Below are 24,126 nucleotides of genomic sequence, written 5' to 3'. Positions count from 1 at the left end.
CCGCTTCATCTGACTACGGACACGCTGCGTCAAGTTTGCTGTGCTCAGCCGGAACCCTGTCAATATATTCTTCAAATTAAAAGGTTTGGCTTGACGGTCCGTTCTGAGACTGTTACATTGTACTTTGGACACATTTATTCTGAAATACAGAGACCGGAAATGAAAGAGAAAGCGAGAGAGAGAGAGAGAGACTGGCCTACCCCTTGCATGCGCCTTATAGATGCGTGTAGACGCATAGAGAGGGAAAGAGAGAAAAGGGCGCAGTATTCAGGAGGAGAGGAGAACAGGATAGTATCAAGGTGTGAGAGCAGTCTCTATCATCTGATCCACCGAGCAGCATCACGTCGCCTCCTGCTCAACACCCGCGACTCCGCAGCGCCACTGCTGCATCTCAGTAAGGTAAACAAACCTCTACCTCTAACCTTTCCTTTGTCCATCCGTCCCCCTCCCTTATCATAGTTGGGGGAAAAAACAGCCGCATATGTGGGGTTTCAGGCTATTGTCGAAAGCTCTAATTACAGCTAATACAGCACAACGAAGATCCTTTCTATTTGTATTTTTGACGCAATAGCACAAGTGGGCTTTGGACAACGTCAGTTTTACTAAACGTGTGAGATGGTAAACGTAACCCCAAACTTAATTCACTTTGCAGCACTCACGTCACATAGCTGGTAAAATCTTAAACAACTGACATATTAGCAAAATGTCTACTTGTTTTTAACATACTAAACTAATATGAAATAACTGACATTGTATTGAATTAGTTGCTGCATTGGTTGCATAATTACATCACAGCCAAATCATTTTATTAAGGGTTATTCTGTGTCTGGAGATAGTCGAATCCAAGCATTCTTAACTGTGTGGTGGGACGTTTTTATGTTGAAGCTCATTTGGGGTGCTGAATTAGTTTGAGCAATTATATCTGAAATGCTCTTTGTGTGGGTATGTACAAGTCCTGGTCAGGAGGACCATAGGAAAAATGCTTAAAAAATGGATATTCACCACCACTGATTCCAAAATAGAACCTAAGAATGAGGCGATGGCTGATTAGAGGGACAGATTATAGTTTTCTATTTTATGCCTTCCTACAAGTGAACGTTTTTGTAGAGATTACATCCACCATATGGCGTGCTCAGTGATCTAACAATTAATGCCACTTAAACAAACTCTTAAAGGGGACATATTATGAAAATTTCACTTTTGTAATGCTTCTACACGTTAATTTGGGTATCTGGCATGTCTACCGTCCCAAAAACTCTGGAAAAAAACAACTCCCGCGATATGTTGTTGTTCCTCTATGTCAGAAACGATACGCTAGAGTGCGTTGAATGGGATTACGACCGAAATAAACGTCAAAGTCACACCATGCCCATGCCCATGTAGGGAGACAGGCTTGCGAACCCGGCTCCCCTAATTCCCTAGGGGCTCCCCCCGGCTAGGGGAGCCCAGCTCCCCGGCTAGCATTAGCTCGCAAGCTGACGGGGCCGATGGAGCCCGGCTAGCGTTAACTTGCGAGCTGACGGGGCCGGTGGAGCCCGGCAAGCGTTAGCCCGCTGCTGCTACCCGTCAGACATTTAAGTGGACACATAAACAAGGGACCCCCGGGACACCTGTAAATGTTGACATTGTGGAAGGATGCTACTGCTGTGCCAGCTTAAGCTCCCACTGCTCCCACTGCAGGGCTGTGCTGGGGAGCTCGCCGCTAGGCTTCGGCCCACCTGACTCTGGTTCAAAACGAAATGGTTGCATGATTGTATCTTCGGGGGGGGGGGGGGGGGGGGCAATCTGACAGGTCAATCTGAGGCGGGCTGTTTTAGACAGGGTAAAAGGATCCTGTTTTAAATTATCCTTCTGGTATTTTGACCAAAATATGTTAGACATTTCATTAAGACCACAAGGAACCATTTCAACTGTGGTTAAATGGGCATAATATGTCCCCTTTAAGACTAATGTTGTGCAATAGCAGTAGATTTGACGTTGGCTAATTAATAATAATCATAACATATGATTATGAAAAATAATACAATTATTAAGCTATCAATTAAGAATAGTAAAGTAATTAATTAGAAATGATACGTTATCAATTAAGAATAGTTAAATAATTCATGAAAACCATAACATTATCAATTAAGGATAATACAATCTGTAATTATTGATAATTGTCGCGGGGCACACCCTGGTTACACGGACCAACAAGTCAATCCGTAAAGATCAGTCTCAGTTTATAAAAGTTAAATTAATAATCTCAATATTTAATATTAATGATTAAATAATAAACAATGAGGGGTTTTAAGTTCGAGCACAGGCTAAAGTACTCCAGCTGCATTCACATACATATGCACAAATAATCCCAGAATCCAGATACTTTAATTACAAAAGGATTTATTAAAAAGGGAAATAAAGTTAATGTTATTCAATGATTCTTCATTTAACAAACTCTAATATTTCAAAGATGACAACAGCAGCAGCACTTAATTAGTTGGAGCAATACATCATGTAATTGATACTATTTGATAAATGCATGATTAGGGATGAGGAATAAAAATTACAAGTTTAAAGGGAACAATCATCATTATTCACAGAAATATGTTATTAAATGCTTACGTTATTAAGGTGGTCTTTTGTTAGGACCAGAGTTAGTTTGAAGCACTGTTTAAAAGATGGAGAGTACAGATACCAGTATTCCATATAGATTGAATCTTAATTGTGAGTCAACTTTAATTACTTTATTAAACTTAACGAATTAGACTTCAATGAGTTTCTAATGAATGCTCTCTTGTTCTCTTGTCTGAAAAGGCCTGTTCTTCCTGTGAGATAAGGGGAACCCATCTTAAGCTATCTGCTCCTGATCTGATTGTGATCCTGTTGTATCCAGCTGGGTCCAGGAAAATGGAGCGTTGGATGTGTCTGCTGGTCCTCAGCTCAGTGGCTCTAAAGGAAGCTGCGGGTAAGTCCACTTGAATACACATGAATGTCTGTGTGGTTATTATTGGTTGCAGAATCAGTGCTGGTTGTAAAAATTTGTGTTAGAACCAAAATAACTGCGACCAGTCTCTGTATTTTCCAAAGATCATTTTTTGGCCAGCCAATGTCAGTTGCTGATGGTAACACTACCAGCCAGAAAACAGCCAATGCCCAACACAACAAAGAGCCTCAGACTTTGAATTCAAACTAAGCATTTTGCTAGTCTGCTTCTATACTACTACTAGAATTTGGTGTTTGTGTAGCAGACTACGCTCTGCATTGTTGTGCTGTGAAGTTAGTAAGTGAGGCACAGGTTTGCAGTTTTTTTCCTCACAGGAAAGGAGACACAGGCATTTCGTTTTATTTGTTTCTATCTCTTCACCTTACAGCTAACAGCGTTTGCATAATGTCAACACAGTACCTTTAATAAAGTGCTTTTAGTTTAAGAGGCACATCCAGATCAGATTATAAAATTTGCTATTAATTGATATACCTTTTTATTTTGCTAAAAATGTATTGTATAAAAAAAGAAGCATTGTCATTGTCCATCTTTCTGGACATCCACTTAAGCGCCGTCACTCATTGGCTTTCTATCACTGTTGTTTCGGGGTGATTGTGGGTGTTGGAATCAAATGGTATATGGTCTCTATTTTCTAGCCTTGATGGTATCGTATCTTTCCCGCAGTAGTGTCTTGTTGAAGTCGGTGTTCGAAGAGAGGAGACGCGGACCAAGTACTTACAAGTATAATGTTTATTACACAAGAGTAATATAGGTCAGGACGAGTTTCTAGAAAACTTGGAGATAACACACAAGCCAAATAGTGAAAATCCGCCTTGACTCTGCAAGGTAAGGCGTTTTATAGGGAAGTTGTTTACCACAAACCTAGAGATATAATGATGTCACACAACCGGGCCTTCTGCCTAAATTTGGGAATGTGTCGTACCTTAAGATTTAAGGATCCGCTGAAAACCATCTCCCTCTCATTATTCCATAGGCAGTTCAAGGATAGTTCAGACAAAGAGAAACACACTGAACACATCTGGAGATAATACTTAAACGTTTGAACTTAAGATTCAAGGCGCCTTAAGATATTAACATGTCATTATGATCTATACCTATGCTAGAGAAAATCATAAGCTGGATATTAACATACCATTTATTGTTTGTATCTGTGCTATGGATATCCATTAGCTAAGGGAATATACTACAATGGCCTCTTAAAGGGCTTTACAGTACAGCTTTGCACAGATTCCTCCATTTCCACACACATTCATGGTCTACATATTTGTGCAGCACTTTCATACATTATTCACAGCCATCAGGGGCAATTTGGGGTTCAGTATCTTACACTTTGGCACACGTAATAGGGGAGACAAGGATTGAATTGACGACCTTCTGGTTAGTGGACCTCCCGCTCTATCTCCGAAGCAAAATAACCCATTTCAATGGTTCCTGCAACAACATACTCAAGTCTTCTTACACTCATTAAAATAATCCAAAGGAACAACAGCTACAAATAATTTAACCTGTCAGTTATTCAATTCAGTTATTTATTTAAAAAGGTTAAAGATTTAAGATCAAAGATCATAAAAAGAAATGTCTATGTTGGTTGTCAGCTCAATATTATGTTCATTATAATGTGAGACCAGAAAAAGTTATTATACATTACACAACTCACAGATTTAAATGTTAGTGTTCACTGTAAAATTGTTTAACATAGTCCCTTCGCATTATGTTATCTGATGCACGCTTTTATGTCGAGCAAAATGGATAACTGTAATGCTCTCCTATCTGGTCCACCAACATTTTTAGATCAACTACAGTTCATTCAGAAATCTACGGCCTTAGTGGTGACCAGGACCAGAAGGAGAGAACATATTACACCTGTCTTAATATCCATCATTAGCTGCCTGACAGTTTCTGATTGATTTGGAGTTTCCTTTACTTGTTTTAGGGCGGCCACTAACAACTATTTTTCTTATTTTCTTATCGATTTTATCTTCAGACTATTTTACCGATTAGTTGATTAATCTAAACAATAATTTTTTCTCCAGAAAAATCGAATTGACCCTTTCATTTCATTTCCGAAGCGCCGCGCTGCACAACGCCAAGGAAAGCCAGGTGCCTCCTATCAAACCCCCTGTTAAACATTTGGGCAGTTCACATGAGCTGTGATGCACCGATTTTGTATTTCCAAAGTGCCAGACTAAAACTTTTATGCTCCAAAGCGCAGAGAATCAGAGAGCAATAAGAGAAATGTTGACATTTTTAAACATGAACTTAAAACCTACCTCTTCAGTCTTGCTTTTGACTAAGAATTGTTTTATTTATTAAAATATTTCTCTACAGTTTAACTCCCTTTCATCATTATTAACTTATTTTACGTATTCCTGCTATTTTTCTTTTGGTCTCAACATTTATAATTTTTCTCTGTTGATTATTTTATCTTACCACTGTTACCACTATTTGAGCTTTAAAAAACAGTATTTTACTTAAATGAAAAAGAAGTTCCCTATTTTGAAATAAATAAAAACATATAGCTGCAGCCTAATAGCTTTAAAATATATATTTTAGTTGGCGAAATATTAAAACAAAAGCAAGAGCAGGTCAGACTGGAGGCGCACACAGATACTGAAGCTCGATAGAAACCAACTGCAGCTTCTGCTCCGATCAAGAAGCTGAGGCGCTGATCTCTGATCAGCTGAGACCAGAGAAACTCTGTGTTTTCACTGTTTCCAAAGTTGAGAAGCAGTCAGTCAATGAGCGGCCGCTTCACAAGAACGAGCTCTGATCTCACCTGGACCGGTACGCTATCTGAAAGCACACACACACACACACACAGAGACTCGCCCGCTCCTGTTACTTCATAACGGCCTGATACGATGATGTTTTTAAAAATGATTGTGACTTAGTCAACCACCAACCCAAAAAATTGACGTCATTAAAATGGGTTTGCGTTAACGTCGTTAATAACTTGTTTAACTGAATGCACTAATATATATACATATATATTAAGCCATTTGATTGCTATATATACATATATATTAGGGCTGCTCGATCATGGAAAAAAATCATAATCACGATTATTTTGGACAATATCGAAACTAGTGTTGCACGGTGTACCGGTACTAGAAAGGTACCGCGGTACCCTTACGTTAAAAACAATACGGTTAGGCATATTTTTAGTACCGGTACTTCATTGAAATAGCAGCAATCAGAGCGCATTCGCTGCTCCGCTCCCAGTCACTCTGCATGCAGACTGCGAGGGGCGGGGCTGCCAGCTCTCACACATGCAGGCGGCCCTCACTCACAGCGAGTGATCTCAGGGGAGACATGGCTCTTGCCGACCGTCCTGGGCTTATTCAAAAGAAAGATGCACGGAGTGAAATCTGGAAATTATCTGGCGCTACCGGACATAACAAGTGGAGCGCTTGAACGGGAGGGGTGAATGTGCGGCGCGACTAATGCTTTGACGTCCGCATCGCTTAAATGGCGGAGCAGTAAAAAAAGTAATTCTTTCTCCGGAGCCAGGGGTCGCCACAAAGCGGCTCTTCAGCCCCTCTGCAGCGGCTCCCTGTACGGTGTTCATATGTAACGTGAGGGAACGTCACGTTAATTTGTCACGGCTCCTGGTTTTATCATGCTGGCCTGATACGATGCTGATTTGACAAATTAACGTGACGTTCCGTTACGTTACGGGTGTTTGTTTTTACACCCCAGTCACTTGAATGTGTTCTTGCCCTATTGCATGTATTATCGTTTAAGACGTTGATCTAGCTTTCAATTTGGCTGCAAGAACGTAGCTCAGTTCATTGTCAAAATTAAACTCAATTAAGAAAAAAATTAAGAAAACGCTATACATGCAAAATAACCTATAATTTCACTTATGTGGGCCTGTAGGCTAATGCTAATATGAATGCCATTTGTTAAGTGTCCAAAAAGCTGGGCATGAACAAGCTGGAAAAAAGGGAACCTTACAGATGTTTTATTTATTACTATCAGATAAACCAGCATCGTATCATATTTGTGGTATAGTATCGTATTTGTGGTATCGTATCGAAAGTATCGGGTATTGTGATATTTTGGCAGGTATAGTATCGAAGTCATAATTTTGGTATCGTGACAACACTAATCGAAACTCGAAAATTTTTTCTGAGTTTGAAAACATAATGCATTTATTCAGTATTTCTCTCCGAAAAAAAAACTTTAGAACTGGGAATCCCCCACCACACACACACACACGCACACACACAAGCACACAAGCAGACAGACAGAGAGAGAAAGAGAGGGGTGGGGGATGGCTATGAGGACCATCATCATCTACCCCCTAACCACTACATTGAACGGGTTACATACAACAAGAACGGAGAATTTCAAACTGACCGGCGCGGAGAGATGTCCAGTGTGGACAGCCAGTGCGCGCTTGAGAATGGATGCTGCACGGCGCCACAGCGCAGTAAAAAACTGTCTTTATGTGGTTCACCGAGCTGAGTATCATATATAAATTCTTAGTTTCAGATAGTTGAATAGATTTGTTGTGTTGCCAAGTGGCGCCAATATCACCTTATAGCAAATCTTGCCTTGTTTGGTCTGGTTTTAACCATTTGATAGCTTGCTTCGCTATCTTGTTGATCAGAGGAGTTTTGTGGTCCCGCGGCATTCTTGCTGCGGGTGAGGACAGCAGCCCAGTGCCCTACTCTCTTTCGCACGTTTTAGTCGTGCACGTTGCGATTAGAAAATCGCGTTATATCAAATCGCGATTTTATCGTAAATGCAATTAATCGTTCAGCCCTAATCTGTTGTCACTTTTACTCAAGATCAAGGGAGTAGGTTTGATTTGGACATTGGTGGGGTCCGTGGGATATGAAAGTGCTTCCTAAAGTTGATAGGTTTTTTTTGTATTCGCAATGATAATTGAAAAAAAAATCAATAAATCGGCTTAATTAACATGTTTATAATGCATATCTGAATATCAAAAGAGAATATGCATTCTGTAATGTTATAGGTTAAAGCAACTAATGAAAGAAAATGAGTCAACTTAGAAGAGTTTTCAACTTTACTCTGGTGCAACTGTAAACAACATCAACAACATTGTAAATAAATATTTTTGAAATAATACAACAACAGGTGTATCACTAAATGTACAGGTCAGTATAATTTCCTGCTGGGCATTTCTTCCTCCAGTGCCCATGAGCCAGCTGCAGGGTCATCAGCCAGGAATCACTAATACTAACATATACACAGATTAGTGTCCATTGTGCTCTTCCTATTTGAAAGAACCAAACACATGCCTACGTCTTTCTGTAACAGAAATGAACTGCTGATAGATTTCTTTAAGGTCAATGTTGTCCAGTGTCTCCTGATGGACATGGCACACTGCAAGATTGTTCAATCTGACTTGAGTCATGGTGGTTCTCAGCCATGTTTTAAGCCTCCTGAGAGCACTGAAACTTCTTTCAGCCTCAGCTGATGCAACTGGTATAACTAAAAGCAGCCTGATAAGGGACTCAACCTGATCAAACAGACCTCTCACTTCAACTGTCAATCCTCTCATTATTTCTGCCACTTCAACACTAGATTTGACAGTGTATTTGGACCTAAACATGGCTAGTTGGACCTTTAGTATGTCCCTGTTCAGCTCTGGGTACTGATTTACAATGTCATTCACTTCTCCAGTAAGGAGAGTTTCCTCCAGCTTTTGCAAGACATTTAGATCTGGTTGGTTGAACCTCTCCTCAAACTGAATGTGCACACTATCAAGCATTTTATAGAACTCTGTTCTATAATGCTCCTCTGCTGACTTGGGGATGTGCTGGCTTGCTTCACTCGTGAATCGTTTTGGTGGCTTTCTTTGGTGAGGAATCTGAATGGGCTCAATCCCAAGGGAGTCAACCATAGCCACTGCTTTCTCAAAAACCTCATGAAAGCTCTCCTTATTTCTTTTGGCATGTACAGTAGATTTCACACACTGTATGGCACTTCTCATACCTGCAACAGTTTCAGTCCTTTTTTGAAGGGATGTGTTCAGACACTCCAGCTCCTCTATCACTTCTAATGCCAGACAAAGACCAAGTACCGTTTTCCCTTTCTCAAACCTCTCACGCAGACCATTTGCTCTCATGCCTGTGTTTGACCCACTTGATGCCATCTCCTCCAAGCTAGACAAAACACGTTCATACTGAGACAGCACCGCTCTGATAGCTTTGCCCCGCACTGTCCACCTGGTTGGACAAAGTGGTCTGAGTGATTTTAATGGTACCTCTGAACTTATGGCTTTGGAAAATATGTTCTTGAATTTTCCTGATTGCTTGTTTAATGTGCCAAGCTCATGCACCCACTGTAAGGAATCATTGATCAAGGGACTGGCTCTGCATGCAGACTGCGTAATCAGGTTAAGACAGTGTGCCCCACAATGCACATACAACGCTAACGGTTGCTGTCTCTTCAGTTCTGCTTGTGCTCCAGAATATTTGCCTGACATATTAGCAGCACCATCATATGTCTGGCCTCTTAACCCGGAAATGGGAATATTGAGCCTCAAGAGGACATCCTCAGCCATTCTTGCAATCTCCACTCCAGTATTACCAGGGACCTCATACAAACCAATGAAAACCTCCCGTGGTACCAGGTCATGGTCCACATATCTAAAACAAACAGCCTCTTGTTCTGTTCCTGTGACATCTTGTGTGCCATCAATGATGAGTGAATACTGCAAAACTGGTAGCATCTGGATGGATTGTGCAATACTCCTGACAATACAGTTTCCTAGCATCTGCAAAACCTCGTTTTGCACTTGAGGAGAGGTATAGTCATGACAGCGAGCTAACCAAGTACTGAGACGTACATCATCCTCTTGTTGCTGTGCCCATGCACTTGAGAGCTGCGAATCTATTGGGCTTCCCTCTTCAGCACTAACTGTCATGGCATGATGGTGGGATTTGGTATTTTGATGCCGCTGAAAACTGGCAAGTGCATTCTTCCAATTATTAAATCCCTTTGACGAAAAGGCAGGGTCTACCTTTTTATATAGTGTGCTTTTCTTTATAGTGTATGTTTTCACACAGTGAAAACAGAGAACCCCTTTGATGGAGGGGCTATAGTGCAGCCATGGATACTGCTTGAACCAACTCTCTTGAAAATGGAGGAGCTTGTGTGGCAGCTGTTGAACTGGAATGTAATTTGGGTGAGGTTGGTTTGGTTTGTCCAGAATATCTTCTTGAATGCTGACACTCTCCCTGACCCTATCCTTGGCACTCTCCCTGCTGCTCTCTCCATTTGGATCAGTTTCCTAAGAAATCACAGTATACATTTGACCACGCTGTAGCAACTACTGCAAACACACTATTAATATAGGCCTATTGTTATTCAGGTCATAATCAGACTATTATTTGACACAATGCTGAATCTCATGACTAACATATTAATCATTATTGAACCTCACCTGTGATTTTCCAGCCTCTCTTCCATCTCCTCCAGCCTCTCCTTCTCTAGCCTCTCCTTCATCTTCTACAGCATCTCCTCCTCTGTCTCCTTCTCTATCCTCTCCTCCAGTCTCTCCTTCTCTATCCTCTCCTCTATCCTCTCCTCCTCTATCTCCTCCAGTCTCTCCTCCTCTATCTCCTCCAGTCTCTCCACTGTCTGTCACCTGACAGAAGTATGTTGATGCATGACATATGAACAGATATATTAGGGTACATACATGGGTAGACAAAATGTTCACACAATTATTATGTTTTATTCCCCCAAAATATATATGTATAAAATCACATGAGCATCTGCAATGTGCTTGTTGTACTGTAAATGAGAGGGAAACCTTGAAGGAAAATAAAGGTTATTAAATTTAATTGTTTATTTATCCCACACAAATAAAACATGAAAATAATGATAGGCCTATACCTTAAAATGCGGATCTCTTTGGCATTATAGCCAAATGCTGACTAATAATCAATATCAGTATTGTTATGGCTCTAAAATATATTGTGGCAAGACAAGGAAAGGCAGAGACGCAGGTACTGTTTACTGTCGTTTATTCAGTAGCAAGTAAGAACTAGCACATGTTCCCCATACGGGAAGTATATATAGCTACTGCCTCTAACATTACCCATCAACCCACTGGGTGAGAGGACACACCCATGAGTGCACGCCACAATATAAACTTTTAATTCACTTACACGTTGACTTCTAAAGAAGTCTCTTATGTCCAGTTTTCGTTTCTTCGACATCCTACACACACACACACACGCACACATGCACGCACAGCGCGCGCACGCACAAGCATAAAACACACACAAATATAAGTGTTACTGCAAATGACATCACTGATATTAAAATCCGTCTCGCTGACGTGACCGAAGGCAGAACTTACACTCGCAGATGCAGATATTAGCTATGCACTGAGGCGTCCTGTTGCTCCTCCTGTCTGGGACTAGCAAGTTGCCGGAAGCTTTTTTTTTTTTTAACAAGCAGATGGAGTGACAGCGGGGACGGCCAATCAGGTTGAATATAGGTTTGCTACAGCCAATCAAAGCGCGATAGTTGTTTAGAGGCGGGACTTCTATCAGAGACTGATTTTTAACCCTTTGTGTACTATAATTATTGCCTAAACAATACGGACAGCGGGTGTATTATTGGTAGTGACTACACAGTAGAGGCTGGATTTTGGTAGGGTCGGGACCCTACCGTCCCTATATAATCCTACGCCCTTGCTCAAGATAAATTATTTTGTTTCAGTGGTCAGACTTAAAGGTCACAGTAACCTTATATGAATCTGTGGTAAATGTGGTAATTGTAGTTCTGTACATTGTGCAAATGTTTCCAGGTGGCGATGTGTGTGTGTCGGGTCATGACAGTGGGCCAGTGTTTGAAGAACAGCCAAGCAGTTCAATTTACCCAGAGGGCCTGAGTGAAGGGAAAGTTACCCTCAGCTGTCAAGCCAGAGCAAGTCCAGCTGCTTCATACAGGTGACACACACACACACACACACACAGACACACACACACACACACACACACAGACACACACACACACACACACACACACACACACACACACACACACACACACATACACACACAAACACACGCACACGCCATATTTACTCAAGGCTTAAATATCTCTCTTAAACATAAACAAATGTCACTCAGTGAAATTGTTGAAATATTCAATCAAACTGATGGGCCATTCAGTCCTTTGGGAAAAGCCTAGATTTACATAACATAAGGAATTATTAGCCGTATAATTATTTCAATAATATTATACAAAATAAGTATTGTAAGAACATTCTGGACTCTTTTGATTGCCTCTGCCAAGAAGGTCATGTTTTTGTTTGTTTTCCTGTCGGTTATTCAGCAGGATTAGTCAAACTAATATAAAAACTACTGGATGAATTAACCCTAAACTTGGTGGAAGGATGTAATATGGGTCAGAATCAGAATCAGAATCAGAATTATTTTTATTGCCATGTATATTTGCACATACAGGAAATTGCCTTGGTGTACAGGAAATTGGTGTACAGGAAATTGCCTTGGAAAGAACCCACTAAGTTTTGATGTGGATAAAGATCAGGGGGCCTATCCAGATAGGGCATTTGGCAACATTTTCGTAGATTTCTAATGGATCTTAATGACAAAATTGGAATGTGTGCAATATTATGCAGATCCAATACAAATTCAGATTCTGTGAATTTAACTGTAGTTTCACAAGGAGACTTTGGCAGAGGTCTGTGCTCCTTGAGTACCCTTCTAGTTGTGTTATGTTTATGATCTTTTGCTTGTAATTGTGCTATCATTTTATCCTGTAGATGGCTTGTGAATGGCACGGATGTCCCACTTGGTTTGGACCTGCGCTATACCCTTGTGGCTGGTAACCTGGTGATCAGCAGCCCTGAGTCTTTTCGAGACACAGGCTCCTACCAATGTCTGGCCATCAACCGTTGTGGAATTATCATCAGCAGGGCAGCAAACCTCAAATTTGGCTGTGAGAATGCAAGGGGGTTACAACCTTTAATACAGTTTGAGCTGTTTAAATGGGTCACTGAGGCAGAGATAAAAGGCATTAGACAGAAAGTAATACAGAATTTTACTGAACTCTTCTTGTCTTTTGGTTACTTCCAGTTCTGTATTTTTGGTTTCAATGTGTATATGATATTAATCTTATGTAATGTTAATCTTTTTTCCAATTCTTACTTTTTCTACCTTTGCATCTTTCTCCAGACGTCCACGACTTCCCACCTGACAGCAGGAGTCCGCAGACAGCATATGAGGGTATGGGAACATTCTTGGCCTGCCAGCCACCTCCACATTACCCAGGTATTCCTTTTTCCTACTACTGTTGGGGAATCTAAACAGTGTTACTTTACTATTTTGAATGACAGAAATAGCACGAAAGCTATGTTCAGGTGGAAAAATGGTGTTAACATCCTTGAGAAGGAGCTATCATAGGACAGGGACAAGATACAGCTGACAGGTGGGTTTTAAGTCAAATGCTGGTTCATGTGTCAGGGGCTTTCGAATGGGCAGGATTATTAACCAGGTGCATATGAAATCAAATGTTTACAGGAAATAAATGTATGCATTTAACTGACTCTGCTGACTAATATTCATAGTAAACCATTCTATTTTCCCGCTGGATTATAAGTATTATTTGTACCAATTTCTCTCTAGCTCTGTCCTACCGCTGGTTCATCAATGAGTTTCCCAACTTCATCAAGAAAGAAAATAGCCGTTGGTTTGTGTCGCAGCTCACGGGGAACCTGTATGTGGCTAAAGCAGAGCTAAATGATACAGGGAACTACTTCTGCTTCACCACTATCAACATGGAAATCAGCACCAAGAGCACCTTCAGCAAAGCAAACCAGCTCACTGTTCTGCCTGATGGTATGACTGTGCAGTTGAATCACTGATGTGTCCTTAACTTGACTGAAGATTGAAGTAACTGAATTGAACACTGTTAAAAAAAACACAAACTTTTATCAGGTTCCACAAATTCCTTTGCATGTCAAGTTGTTAGATCCTGCAAACTCTCTGTTGACCTCTGTGATAAAATTATATATTAGATCAGGGTGATGGCATAAAAGCATTTTTAAAACTTTGGTTGTTTCCAAGAACACGGTGGACTCAATAATTGTTGAATGGAAGAAGTACAATAACGGCCATTTTGAATAACCAGGCAAGAAAGACAGCTTGAGGGAAGTGACCAAAACATAATGGTCAGTTGAAAATAATTTATTGTATAACAGTATTGACTTCTTTTTTTTCAGACAATCCCAGGAAGTCAGCTCCAAGCATTAAAGTGCGCTTCCCAGCAGAGACTTATGCTCTGGCAGGACACACCGCCCAATTAGAGTGCTTTGCCTATGGAAAGTAAGCTTCCAACTTGAAAATCTTTCAATGATGTGTCTGCAAACTATTCTCAGTTGTGCTCTCTTCAACTTTTGGTCCATCAAACTCTTTAAATTATACTCAACTCTGTCTCATAATCGTTTTCTTTCTTTTGATTAACCAATTTGGGTCCCTTTGCTGTTTCTTTTCTAAACTACATAATATTACTTTACCTTTTATATCACCTCTACTTTTTTGAACAGTCCAGTACCGAAACTGCAATGGAAGAAGGTGGACGGACTGATGCCCTTCAAGGCGGGCTCTACTGCAGAGAGTCCCATCCTCATCCTGCCAGAGCTGTCCTTTGATGATGAGGGTGTTTACGAGTGTGAAGCTTACAACTCAGAAGGAAGTGATACATACCAGGGACGCATCACTGTGCAAGGTGAGGAAAGGATGTGCTGTTTGTATTGAAGCTAAGACTTTTTATAAGCTCTTTGAGGTTTTTCCTCATTTTACTTATTTTACAAGTTCCAGATTTCCAAATCTCTCCTTACTTTTCTCCAACCCGCCAGCTCAACCAGAGTGGTTGCAGGTGATGAGTGACTCAGAGGTGGAGATCAGTTCAGAGCTGCATTGGAGTTGTGTTGCTGCTGGTAAACCACGACCCTCTATACAGTGGCTACGCAATGGACAGCCACTCAGCACGCTGGTAACACATGCAGACCAACAATTCCAATAATTACCATTTCTTAGTCCTCTCCATAATCTTCCTTCCCCTCCACTAATAGTCAGTAAACCAAACTGTATTATTGTCTGATGTTCTTGTCATTATAATTGCCATTTAACATGAAACTTCCACTCAGAGAAAATGCATTTATTTTATGTTAGGTATTTAATTAAACTCAGGACAGGTAAGAAAGTAAAGTTTCTGCCATTTCTGATCAAAATATACACTTTATCACATTGGTGCAGGGAAATGATTACATGAAAGTAAACAAGACATCATATACAGAATCAGAATCAGAAAAAAAACGTTTTTTCTTTTCTGTCTCTGGGATAAACTTTGATCTGCTGTAATGTTTCAGTGGTTTCTCAATGCTTGCTAGTGGTTACTTCAAAGGAGGCTTGTATAAGACGACAAAATTATGACTCCACCATAATTTGTATGGACCTTAAATATGTTTAGATGTTATCATTATTATTATTATTATTATTATTATTGCATCTCTGAGTGACATCTGGAAGGATAATGAAGACAAGTCAACTTTTTAGGAGGCATAATACCACTAACACTGTTGTGGTTTTCTTGCCTTATTTTACGTTTACTGGGTGTACATATGTACAGTGTAAATATGCTCATTTTACATGTCAGACATCCTTTTACTTCACCAAACTCCCTATATTTTCTTTTTTCTTTTTCCACCTCCCCTGTTGACCCCAACAGGACAGAGTGGAGGTGAATGGAGCTCGTCTCAAGATTAGTAACCTGGCCCTGGAGGATTCTGGGATGTACCAGTGTGTGGCGGAAAACAAGCATGGCACCATCTATTCCACTGCTGAGCTCAGAGTCCAGGGTAGGAGGAGGCTCAATAGTACCACTTTTCATTGTCTGGGAATGTATCAATGTATTTAATATAGTTCTCTTCTTAAAGAACAACATACTGCATATTTTAAACGGTTTTATTTTAAGTTTTTTTTTCAATTTTCAGCGACAAATACAATTAAAAAACCTCCAGTTATACCTAGTAAAAATATGAACTATTAGACCTTGTATATCAGTTAAGTATGGACGCCATAAAAGGCAAGCATTTTTATTATAAAAATTATGGATTTCTTTCGCATCATTTATTTCTTCTATGGAAAAAAACTGTTTTTTTCTTTTTCTGTGATTTTTAATATCTCCATTACTCTTAGGTGCAAGGTCATAAAGTAATATAATTTTTTTGTCATGCAAATGTGTTGGGAGTCATTAAGGTATTTTACAACATCTAAGAGAAAAACTATCTTGCTTGCTTTTTAGGGATATCGTAGGAGAGTTTTAAGGAATTTTCTCTCTGTATTTATGCAACATTCTGTCTCTCAATAATCTATTTCCTCCATCATCGTTAAAAGGATAGTTTCACAGAAAAATTGAAAATTCACTTATTATCCACTCACCAATATGTTGATTGAGGGGCTGGTGAAGTGTTTTGAGTCCACGTTACAGGTGTTGTTTTTTACGCTTAAAACAGAGTCGAAAATGAATGTCGGCGCTTGCAGACACTTGGATGTCACCACACAAGCAGAATGGTTGCATGTTGTTTATTTTTTATTTATTTTTCCTACGTCTGAAGTAGGGATGGGCATAATTAATCGACGATCAATTATTGATCATTAAGAATTTCGTCGATGATATTATTATTTTTTATTCAATGAAAAAACTGAATTTCGTCGGAATATCTGTGTTGCCTGGAACGCAGCACAGAGTGGATGTTAGCAGCTGGAGGAAGCAGCCCGGAGCTATTCTCCGCTGCTCGGCTTCATGTCCGCACGCGGACCCTCAATCCACGGGAAAGAGAACCCGGACAGACCTGGGTCTGGGTGAGGGGTTCCGGGAGTGAGGACGTGACAACAACCGGACTGAAAGGTCGAGAACTGTCGAATCCAGCTAGCTCTCAGCAGCTAGCTGCTGCCCTCTCCGTCGGAAGCTGCTCTTTCATCGGTGCAGCACATATTTTCAAGTGTAACCAGTGAACGGAGCTGTTTAACTGCCAGAGGAGTTGTTCATCTTGTAATAAAGATCTCAATTAGGAAACACACTGTTTTTCTATTTTAACTGCATTTTAATATAGCCTATAAATTGTGAATTTTAATATAAAAAATTAATGATTAATCGGAAATCGATCGTAAAGTCTGCCGACGATCGATTAAGAAAATTTAATCAAATGCACATCCCTAGTCTGAAGAAGAGGTCACTTTGGCCGAAACACTGTTTACCACTGAGACTCCTAATGGTTAGCATGAAATGAGTGAATTAAACATTTCCGGTGAACTATCTCTTTAATCTAACTCTATCCTGACCTTTGTCTGTCTTCCCTTCTGGTCTCTTCCATCAATCATCTTCTTTTCAACTCCCTGTGCTGTGTTGCTCTCAAACTTTATTCATCCAGTTCAGGCCCCAGACTTCAGATTAAATCCAGTACGAAGGCTTATTCCAGCCGCCAGAGGAGGAAAGGTGTTGATCGAGTGTCGCCCTCGAGCTGCCCCAAAGCCTAGTCTGTTCTGGAGCCGTGGCACAGAGCTACTCACCAACAGCAGCAGGTAGTACAGTAACTGGGTCACTGACTTTGTGTACATAGAAAGAAATATTCATTATATTTACCATATTCTGAATAGACATTATTTATGTTATGATGTTTACATCAGTTTCTAATAGAATATTCTATTCATATTCCCGGTCCCTTATTACAGAGCATAGTCTCATATTGTCTCATGTCAACTTTATATCCTACAGCTGGTTAAGGCTCAAAATCATGCATTGTCAAGCAGATGGTTACAGTGTCGTATCATGTATCCTGATCGCTCTGGTCACTTTTACACTGAATCCTGACATTTTGTGCGCCCTCAGTATAACACAAGACTAGACATGCACAAAATGTTGACAACTCTATGCTCATTATGTTACATAGACATGATGGTTGACTGTACAATCACTCTTTTGGTTTTATTCCGACATAAAAGCAACAATTGTGTAGGTTTACCCTTAGAATTGAGCTGTGTCCAGGTAAGACAGCTGTCACATTTTACAAAACAGTAAATCATAACAGAAATTATCTGTACATAAAGCAGCTTTGGTGTAACTTCAAGAACACTGATTATATTATGTCACAGTTGGGACATTTTATTTGTTTTTATTACCTGAAAATCACTGTTTATTATATTTTGTCCATCCACAAGCATGCACTAAGTGGGTTGCAGTACGGTAATCAGCTAACTATAGGTGCTCTTCACTGTGTGTACTCTTGTGTGTTCTCAGAGTCACAGTAACTTCAGATGGAATCTTGTGGATCCACAACATCAGCAGAGCAGATGAAGGGAAATACACCTGTTTCGCTGAAAACTATCTGGGCAAAGCCAACAGCACTGGTCACCTGTCTGTCAGAGGTACACACACACACATTCTGACAATTGGAACCAGATAACAATAAAAATCCCTAGTATACACCTGATGTTACTGAAATGTCATGCATCATACGTCAAAGGAGCTGATTTTCTTTGGAATGTTTCATCAGCTAGAAGACACCAACAAGTCAAGGTTAGCTGGAATAAGGCTGACATTTAACACATTGTCAGCCTTATCATTCAAAACTAGTGCCTGCAAAGTAAGATTTTATAGGAACGTAGTTACTGTAACAAAGGAACAATTAGTTATTTGCCAAAGTAAGGTCCATGCCAGTCTGTTCTTTACAATTTTAAATATGTTGTTTTTGGTTTCAGGAGTTATGCTCTGTAACTGTTAAGACTTTACATTCTTCTAATTGTATGGATTAAACAATAGATACAGCACTTTGATGGGCTATCTTTTTCCCTACCATGTCAGTGTTTGCACTGGGCAAGGTTGATCTAGTTTGAGTACTATAAAGATTAGTATTGATCCACTCATACAACAGCAAGCAAAGAGCAGTTTTTGTTTGTATCTTAAAAAAGCTGCTAGCTTTCATCTGAGCCAGTTCTCCTTTTACAGATGCTACAAAGATCACGCTGGCTCCTTCCAACGCTGACATCAATCAGGGGGAGAATGTGACCCTGCAGTGTCATGCTTCCCACGACCCAACCATGGATCTGACTTTCACCTGGGCCCTCAACGGGGTCCTGCTGGATTTGGAGAACACTGCCGGACCATTCCACCGGGTGGATGGGGTAAGTCCTGTAGTGGATAATATAGATGTTTTCACCATGGATAACTTAGTCTATGAGATCTGGGGCCTCATTTATATCTGTAGCCTACCCGTCCTTTTAGACCCCATTTACTGCTGACAGTACTTGGGATCTATAAAAACAAACTTGACAGAAGAATAGGCGTATAAACTTTCAAGGGTCAGGATATCAATGATTAACTTGATCAATTTGTTAAGGTGTCAAGTAATCGGCAGATTGGTGTAAACATATGATTGTTTTTTTGCCTCAACCTTTAAATTGGATACATTTTTTTACTTCACACAATTGGCACTCTTCCCTTCTCACTCTTACCTGCTGCATTAACACAGCAACAAAACATTAACACTTTGTGAATTTCTTTAATTAGGTATATAACTACTGTGGTCATCAAATCTGTCGTTCTTTACCTCAGCTTCACTCACATTCTGTGACAAAAATGTTGTGCTTCCTCTCATCTAATATTCATGAGGTGCTTTGCATTGAACATTCATTGTTGAATGAGGTTGTGTAGAGAGTGGAAAATAAGACGTATGCACATTTCCAGGTGGATTGTGTTATAAAGGGAATATTGCATTCGGGTGTGCGTGCACACAGATTTATACATTGGAAATAATTTTTTGGCAGGCCTTTTTCCACTTTAGTTTGAATCTTAAGCACTGTTCTATAAATGAAGCTGCTGCTCATTAAGTCCATCCATGTTTCTTATCAAACAGCAGATATTGTCCAACCTTGACCCTCAGCTTTGGGGTGTTGTTAGAAGGGCAAAAATGAGACTGTATATTAAGAGGTAAAATTAGTCAGTGGCTTATTTCTAATTCCAACATAGAAAACTGAGGTCTTTCTCTTTTCTAAATAGAAAGACTAAATGCTCACAGCATTACACTATATGCAAGCAATATTTCATGTTTCCTATCCACAGGGTCAGGGAGAAATTAGCTCCTGAACCAGATTCATTGTGCATGTCCTGATTTTCTTTGTCAATGGTCAGCACGGTAAAGTTCTGCTGCAGCAAATTTGATCCATTCTGGTGAAATAATTGACAGGTATACTCCTGATTGTCAGTGTTGGTTGGTCAACTTGGTTATCTTAATCCCTCTACTTGTACTCTTTCAGAAAGAAAACATTGGGGATCTGTTGATTGTGAACACTCAGCTGAGTCAAGCTGGGTTATACACCTGTACAGCTCAGACTGTGGTGGACAGTGCCTTAGCCTCGGCTAAACTAGTGGTACGAGGTAAGAGGAGTTACTTTTTATGTCATATCATAACTATAGAAATATGGAAAGAGAAACCTTTATCACAGTCCAGTTCAGTCATACAGACCTGCAGCACAATGATTAAAAACAGTAGTAAATCCTGACACAAGATAAAATGTTTGCTTTAATTGTTGCTGCTTGTAGTGGGGGCATACAAAGTATGGCAATAAGCTTTGCCTGTTAAGACAACTACAGGGAAAATAATTAAACATCATGTTTTAAGGGCAAACACCAGCTCTGAATTGGTTTATTTTACGTTGATAAAATGATCAGTGACTTCATTCTAGTATAGTTAATTCTAGTTGTAGTTAAACCATCATTTTATATAAATTATGTAGTAATTAGGATTTTGAAACCGGAAACAAGTTTATCACATGCAGTGTTATTACTGCCACAAGAAGAAGTCTGGCATTCAGGAGCAGTAGATTAATAGCATTAAAGGCAAAAGATCATTTCAAATAATTGAAATCCTCCTTTCAAGTTCATGATGTAAAATGTGGTCAGGTTAAAACCATAGCATTTTAATAGTTTCCATTTATACAATGGGTCAATTTCATGGGTCTCTGGTAGAATTAACAGATGACTCTGCATCTCCCTGTTGCTTGATGGAGCTTTACAATCACAATAATATGGGTATATATGTAAATATTGTGTTCACAACTGGTTTACATCAGTAAATTATTCCAGGTTTCCACCTCAGCAATACAGCACAGAGTTAAGGTAGAGTTAGCCAAAGAGGACAGAGCGGTTGTTGAGTTTAAGGCAGTCTTAACTCAAAACCATCATCAGGAATAGTTAGACGTGATAGATCACATTTTCAGATTTTACTGTGTACTGAAAACTGTACTGCACTATATTTCAATTAAAACAAAATGTTGACAAACTCCCATTCCTCTGCTTGTTTCAAGGGCCCCCAGGACCTCCTGGAGGTTTACTAGTAAAGAATGTTGCTGAGACATCGGTGGAGCTGAGGTGGAGTCGTGGCTACGATAATCACAGTCCCATTGGCAAATATATCATCATGGGAAAATCATCATTGTCATCACAGTGGAAGAACATGAGGACAGGTGTGTGTGTGTGTGTGAGTGTGTGTGTGTGTGTGTGTGAATATATGTCCCCCCCCCCCTTTTAGTTATTAGTATATGATTATATATTGTAATGTCAGGTCCTGTACAAACATGAGGGCCAGACAGTGCTGAAAGTCAAAAAAATAACAAAACTTTAACCAACGATAACTTCCAATCATACACATCATTTTATTTGACAAAAGCAATAAAACATACACAAGATTTTGACTGACGCAATATGTGGTATTTCTTATTTCGTGAAGGACATTTATCATTATGTTTGACATTTTACAGACTATGAATAGAATTTTGACTGTTCATATGTTTTAACTCTTCCCGTTACAGAGCCAGTAAACATCGAGGGGAACGCAGAATCAGCGCGTGTGATGGGACTGATGCCCTGGATGGATTATGAATTTCAGGTCATCGCCAGCAATATCCTGGGAAGTGGAGAGCCCAGTGTGCCAACCCATATTATTCGCACACAGCAAGCAGGTCAGAGGCCACAGGTCCTGTCCAGAAGGCTACACAAACTCTTTAAAAACCAGTTGAAAAAGTAACTGGTGGATTCTTCATCTTTAAGCTAATTTTCTCCTTGACTTCAGCAGGATGATTTAAATTCTTGAAAAGGCATAAACAATAGAGTTGTCGGTTTTTTCTGATGCCTGTTAGAGTGGCATTATAGAAAAATCCCTTTCATGACATCAAGTGTAGATACAAATTACAAAAATCTTTCTGGTAAATACCATCTGTGGAGCTCAGCGGGCAATTTAGGTATAACTTGATTTAGTGTTGCAGTCATTGTGATTGTACTTATTGTAATCCAACTGATCCATCTGAGTGTTAATGGTTTTATTATTATCATTAATAATAATGATACCATCGGCAATAGGCTTACTCATGTTACAAGTAAGTATGTTACAATAATCAAAGGAAATATGAAATCTCTTAAAAATTAAGCAAGCGATGCAAGATGTAAGTGACCAGAAAACACTTTAATATTCTCTCTCACTTTAATATTAAATATTAAAAGTAGGTCAACATATAACAATATATCAGTACAGTGAAAAATACACAGACTATATAGGTCAACATCCCCTGATGTTTTACACAATCAACAACTGCGCATTAATAACAAGGTCTACCAGATTATCGAGTTCAGTTAGATTTTCGTTGATTTAGAGGCAAACAAAAATAATTTAATTCTACTTTTATCTTTTTTATCAACAACAACAATGAATCAGCAACAAGAAACACCTGACAATCACATTCAATTGTTTTGTTTCTCTTTTATCAATGCTTTATCATTAAACAGGTACAAGGTCCATTCACCTACTATTTATGGATATTGGAAGGTTACTTCCGTTTGCTACCAGCCATAACCATACATCAATAACCCACATTATCGATAACCTTTATTTAATGGTGCAGAAGGTGGTCTTCCGTTCCGCTATGTGCTACACGAAGATTTTGATCAAACGCTCAATGTCCAACCAGTCCAAAATGTCTTGATGGATGTGCAGTAAAGTAGTGTGATGGGCACCAATCTTATCCAAGCCGGAACAGTTGCTTGCGCTTTGACGATTCCCCTATCACAAAATTAAGTGCCTCTGTAATGTCCTTTGCAACCTCTTGTAGGATCAAATCCAGCACATGGTTGCTGCAATGAATGTACAGTGCAGTCTGACATTGAGCCCTCAGTTTTGCCTGGACACCTGCAAAACGGACCAACATGTTGCTTGCGCCATCAAACAAAAGCATTGAAGGCTGGACCTGCCCATGTTATGTGTCTGGACCATGGGCAGGTCCAGACACATAAAGATCTCTCTGATGCAAGAGGAAAATGTATCTGCCATTGTGTCAGGAGCACTGTATAACGTGAGAAAAATAATACAAGTTTTTGTCCACATATTGGAGACTGCAGAACAACTGTTCGGATAGGTTTAAATCGGTCGTACCATCAGCCATTCAAAAAATGTGTGCTCACTCACCTCACACACTATTACTGTCTGGATTGCATGAACCAAGTATTTTAATATTACATTTTTAATTGTGTTCACATCGAGCTGTATATTGACTCAAGCCACTTTAAAGCCCTTGGCATCTCATATGTCCGCTTCATCATTAGCTGCCACAAAATCCTGATTGTCCTGTCCCCACAGTGGAACTCCCTCATGTCCAAGAAATTTGATTAATCTAAAGATCTGCTCCAAAGATGCTGTTAATTTCTGGTCTTTCTCGACCTGTTCAGAAAGCAAGGTGGTTATAGGTGTGTGACTGAGTTTGGTGGGAAAACTTACGCCAAATAAAAGGCCTCCACTCGTGAAGGAACTGAGCTTTCCTTCCGTGGCGGAACCCCTTATCCCTTGCCTTGTAGCAAACTCTAATACTCTTCTCTGCGCCATTGGACCCACTGTCTCTGCATCTCTCTCAAGTCTAACTTGCTGGCCGTGCTTTGACTTATTGCGATGATGTTTTCACGCTCAGAGGAATTAATTAAATCAACATATTTACACAACTTTCATGTGTTTTCGGACAGGCAGCTTCCCATATACTGTTTAAATGTATGAATTTATTTATACATTTTCAGGTGGCCATTAT

General features: G+C 39.8%; 1 protein-coding gene across 1 annotated transcript in view; it reads left to right on the top strand.

The window, feature by feature from the left end:
• Positions 1-201: 201 nt before the first annotated feature.
• The window catches only part of cntn2 (contactin 2), a 43,115-nt gene continuing 19,190 nt past the window's right edge, over positions 202-24,126 (top strand). The window contains exons 1-16 of the mRNA XM_062412208.1: positions 202-399; positions 2,797-2,947; positions 11,784-11,925; positions 12,765-12,940; positions 13,177-13,272; positions 13,627-13,839; positions 14,223-14,325; positions 14,547-14,728; positions 14,859-14,995; positions 15,731-15,860; positions 17,436-17,586; positions 18,302-18,429; positions 19,010-19,185; positions 20,317-20,437; positions 21,367-21,525; positions 21,871-22,020. Coding sequence (XP_062268192.1) covers positions 208-399; positions 2,797-2,947; positions 11,784-11,925; positions 12,765-12,940; positions 13,177-13,272; positions 13,627-13,839; positions 14,223-14,325; positions 14,547-14,728; positions 14,859-14,995; positions 15,731-15,860; positions 17,436-17,586; positions 18,302-18,429; positions 19,010-19,185; positions 20,317-20,437; positions 21,367-21,525; positions 21,871-22,020 — 2,407 coding nt within the window. The 5' untranslated portion in view covers positions 202-207. The remainder of the gene's footprint in view (positions 400-2,796; positions 2,948-11,783; positions 11,926-12,764; positions 12,941-13,176; positions 13,273-13,626; positions 13,840-14,222; positions 14,326-14,546; positions 14,729-14,858; positions 14,996-15,730; positions 15,861-17,435; positions 17,587-18,301; positions 18,430-19,009; positions 19,186-20,316; positions 20,438-21,366; positions 21,526-21,870; positions 22,021-24,126) is intronic.

This window comes from Platichthys flesus, chromosome 2 (genome assembly GCF_949316205.1).
Source record: "Platichthys flesus chromosome 2, fPlaFle2.1, whole genome shotgun sequence".
Taxonomy (NCBI): domain Eukaryota; kingdom Metazoa; phylum Chordata; class Actinopteri; order Pleuronectiformes; family Pleuronectidae; genus Platichthys; species Platichthys flesus.
Note: the sequence above shows the minus strand (reverse complement) of the source record. Positions and strands in the feature narration are given on the sequence as shown.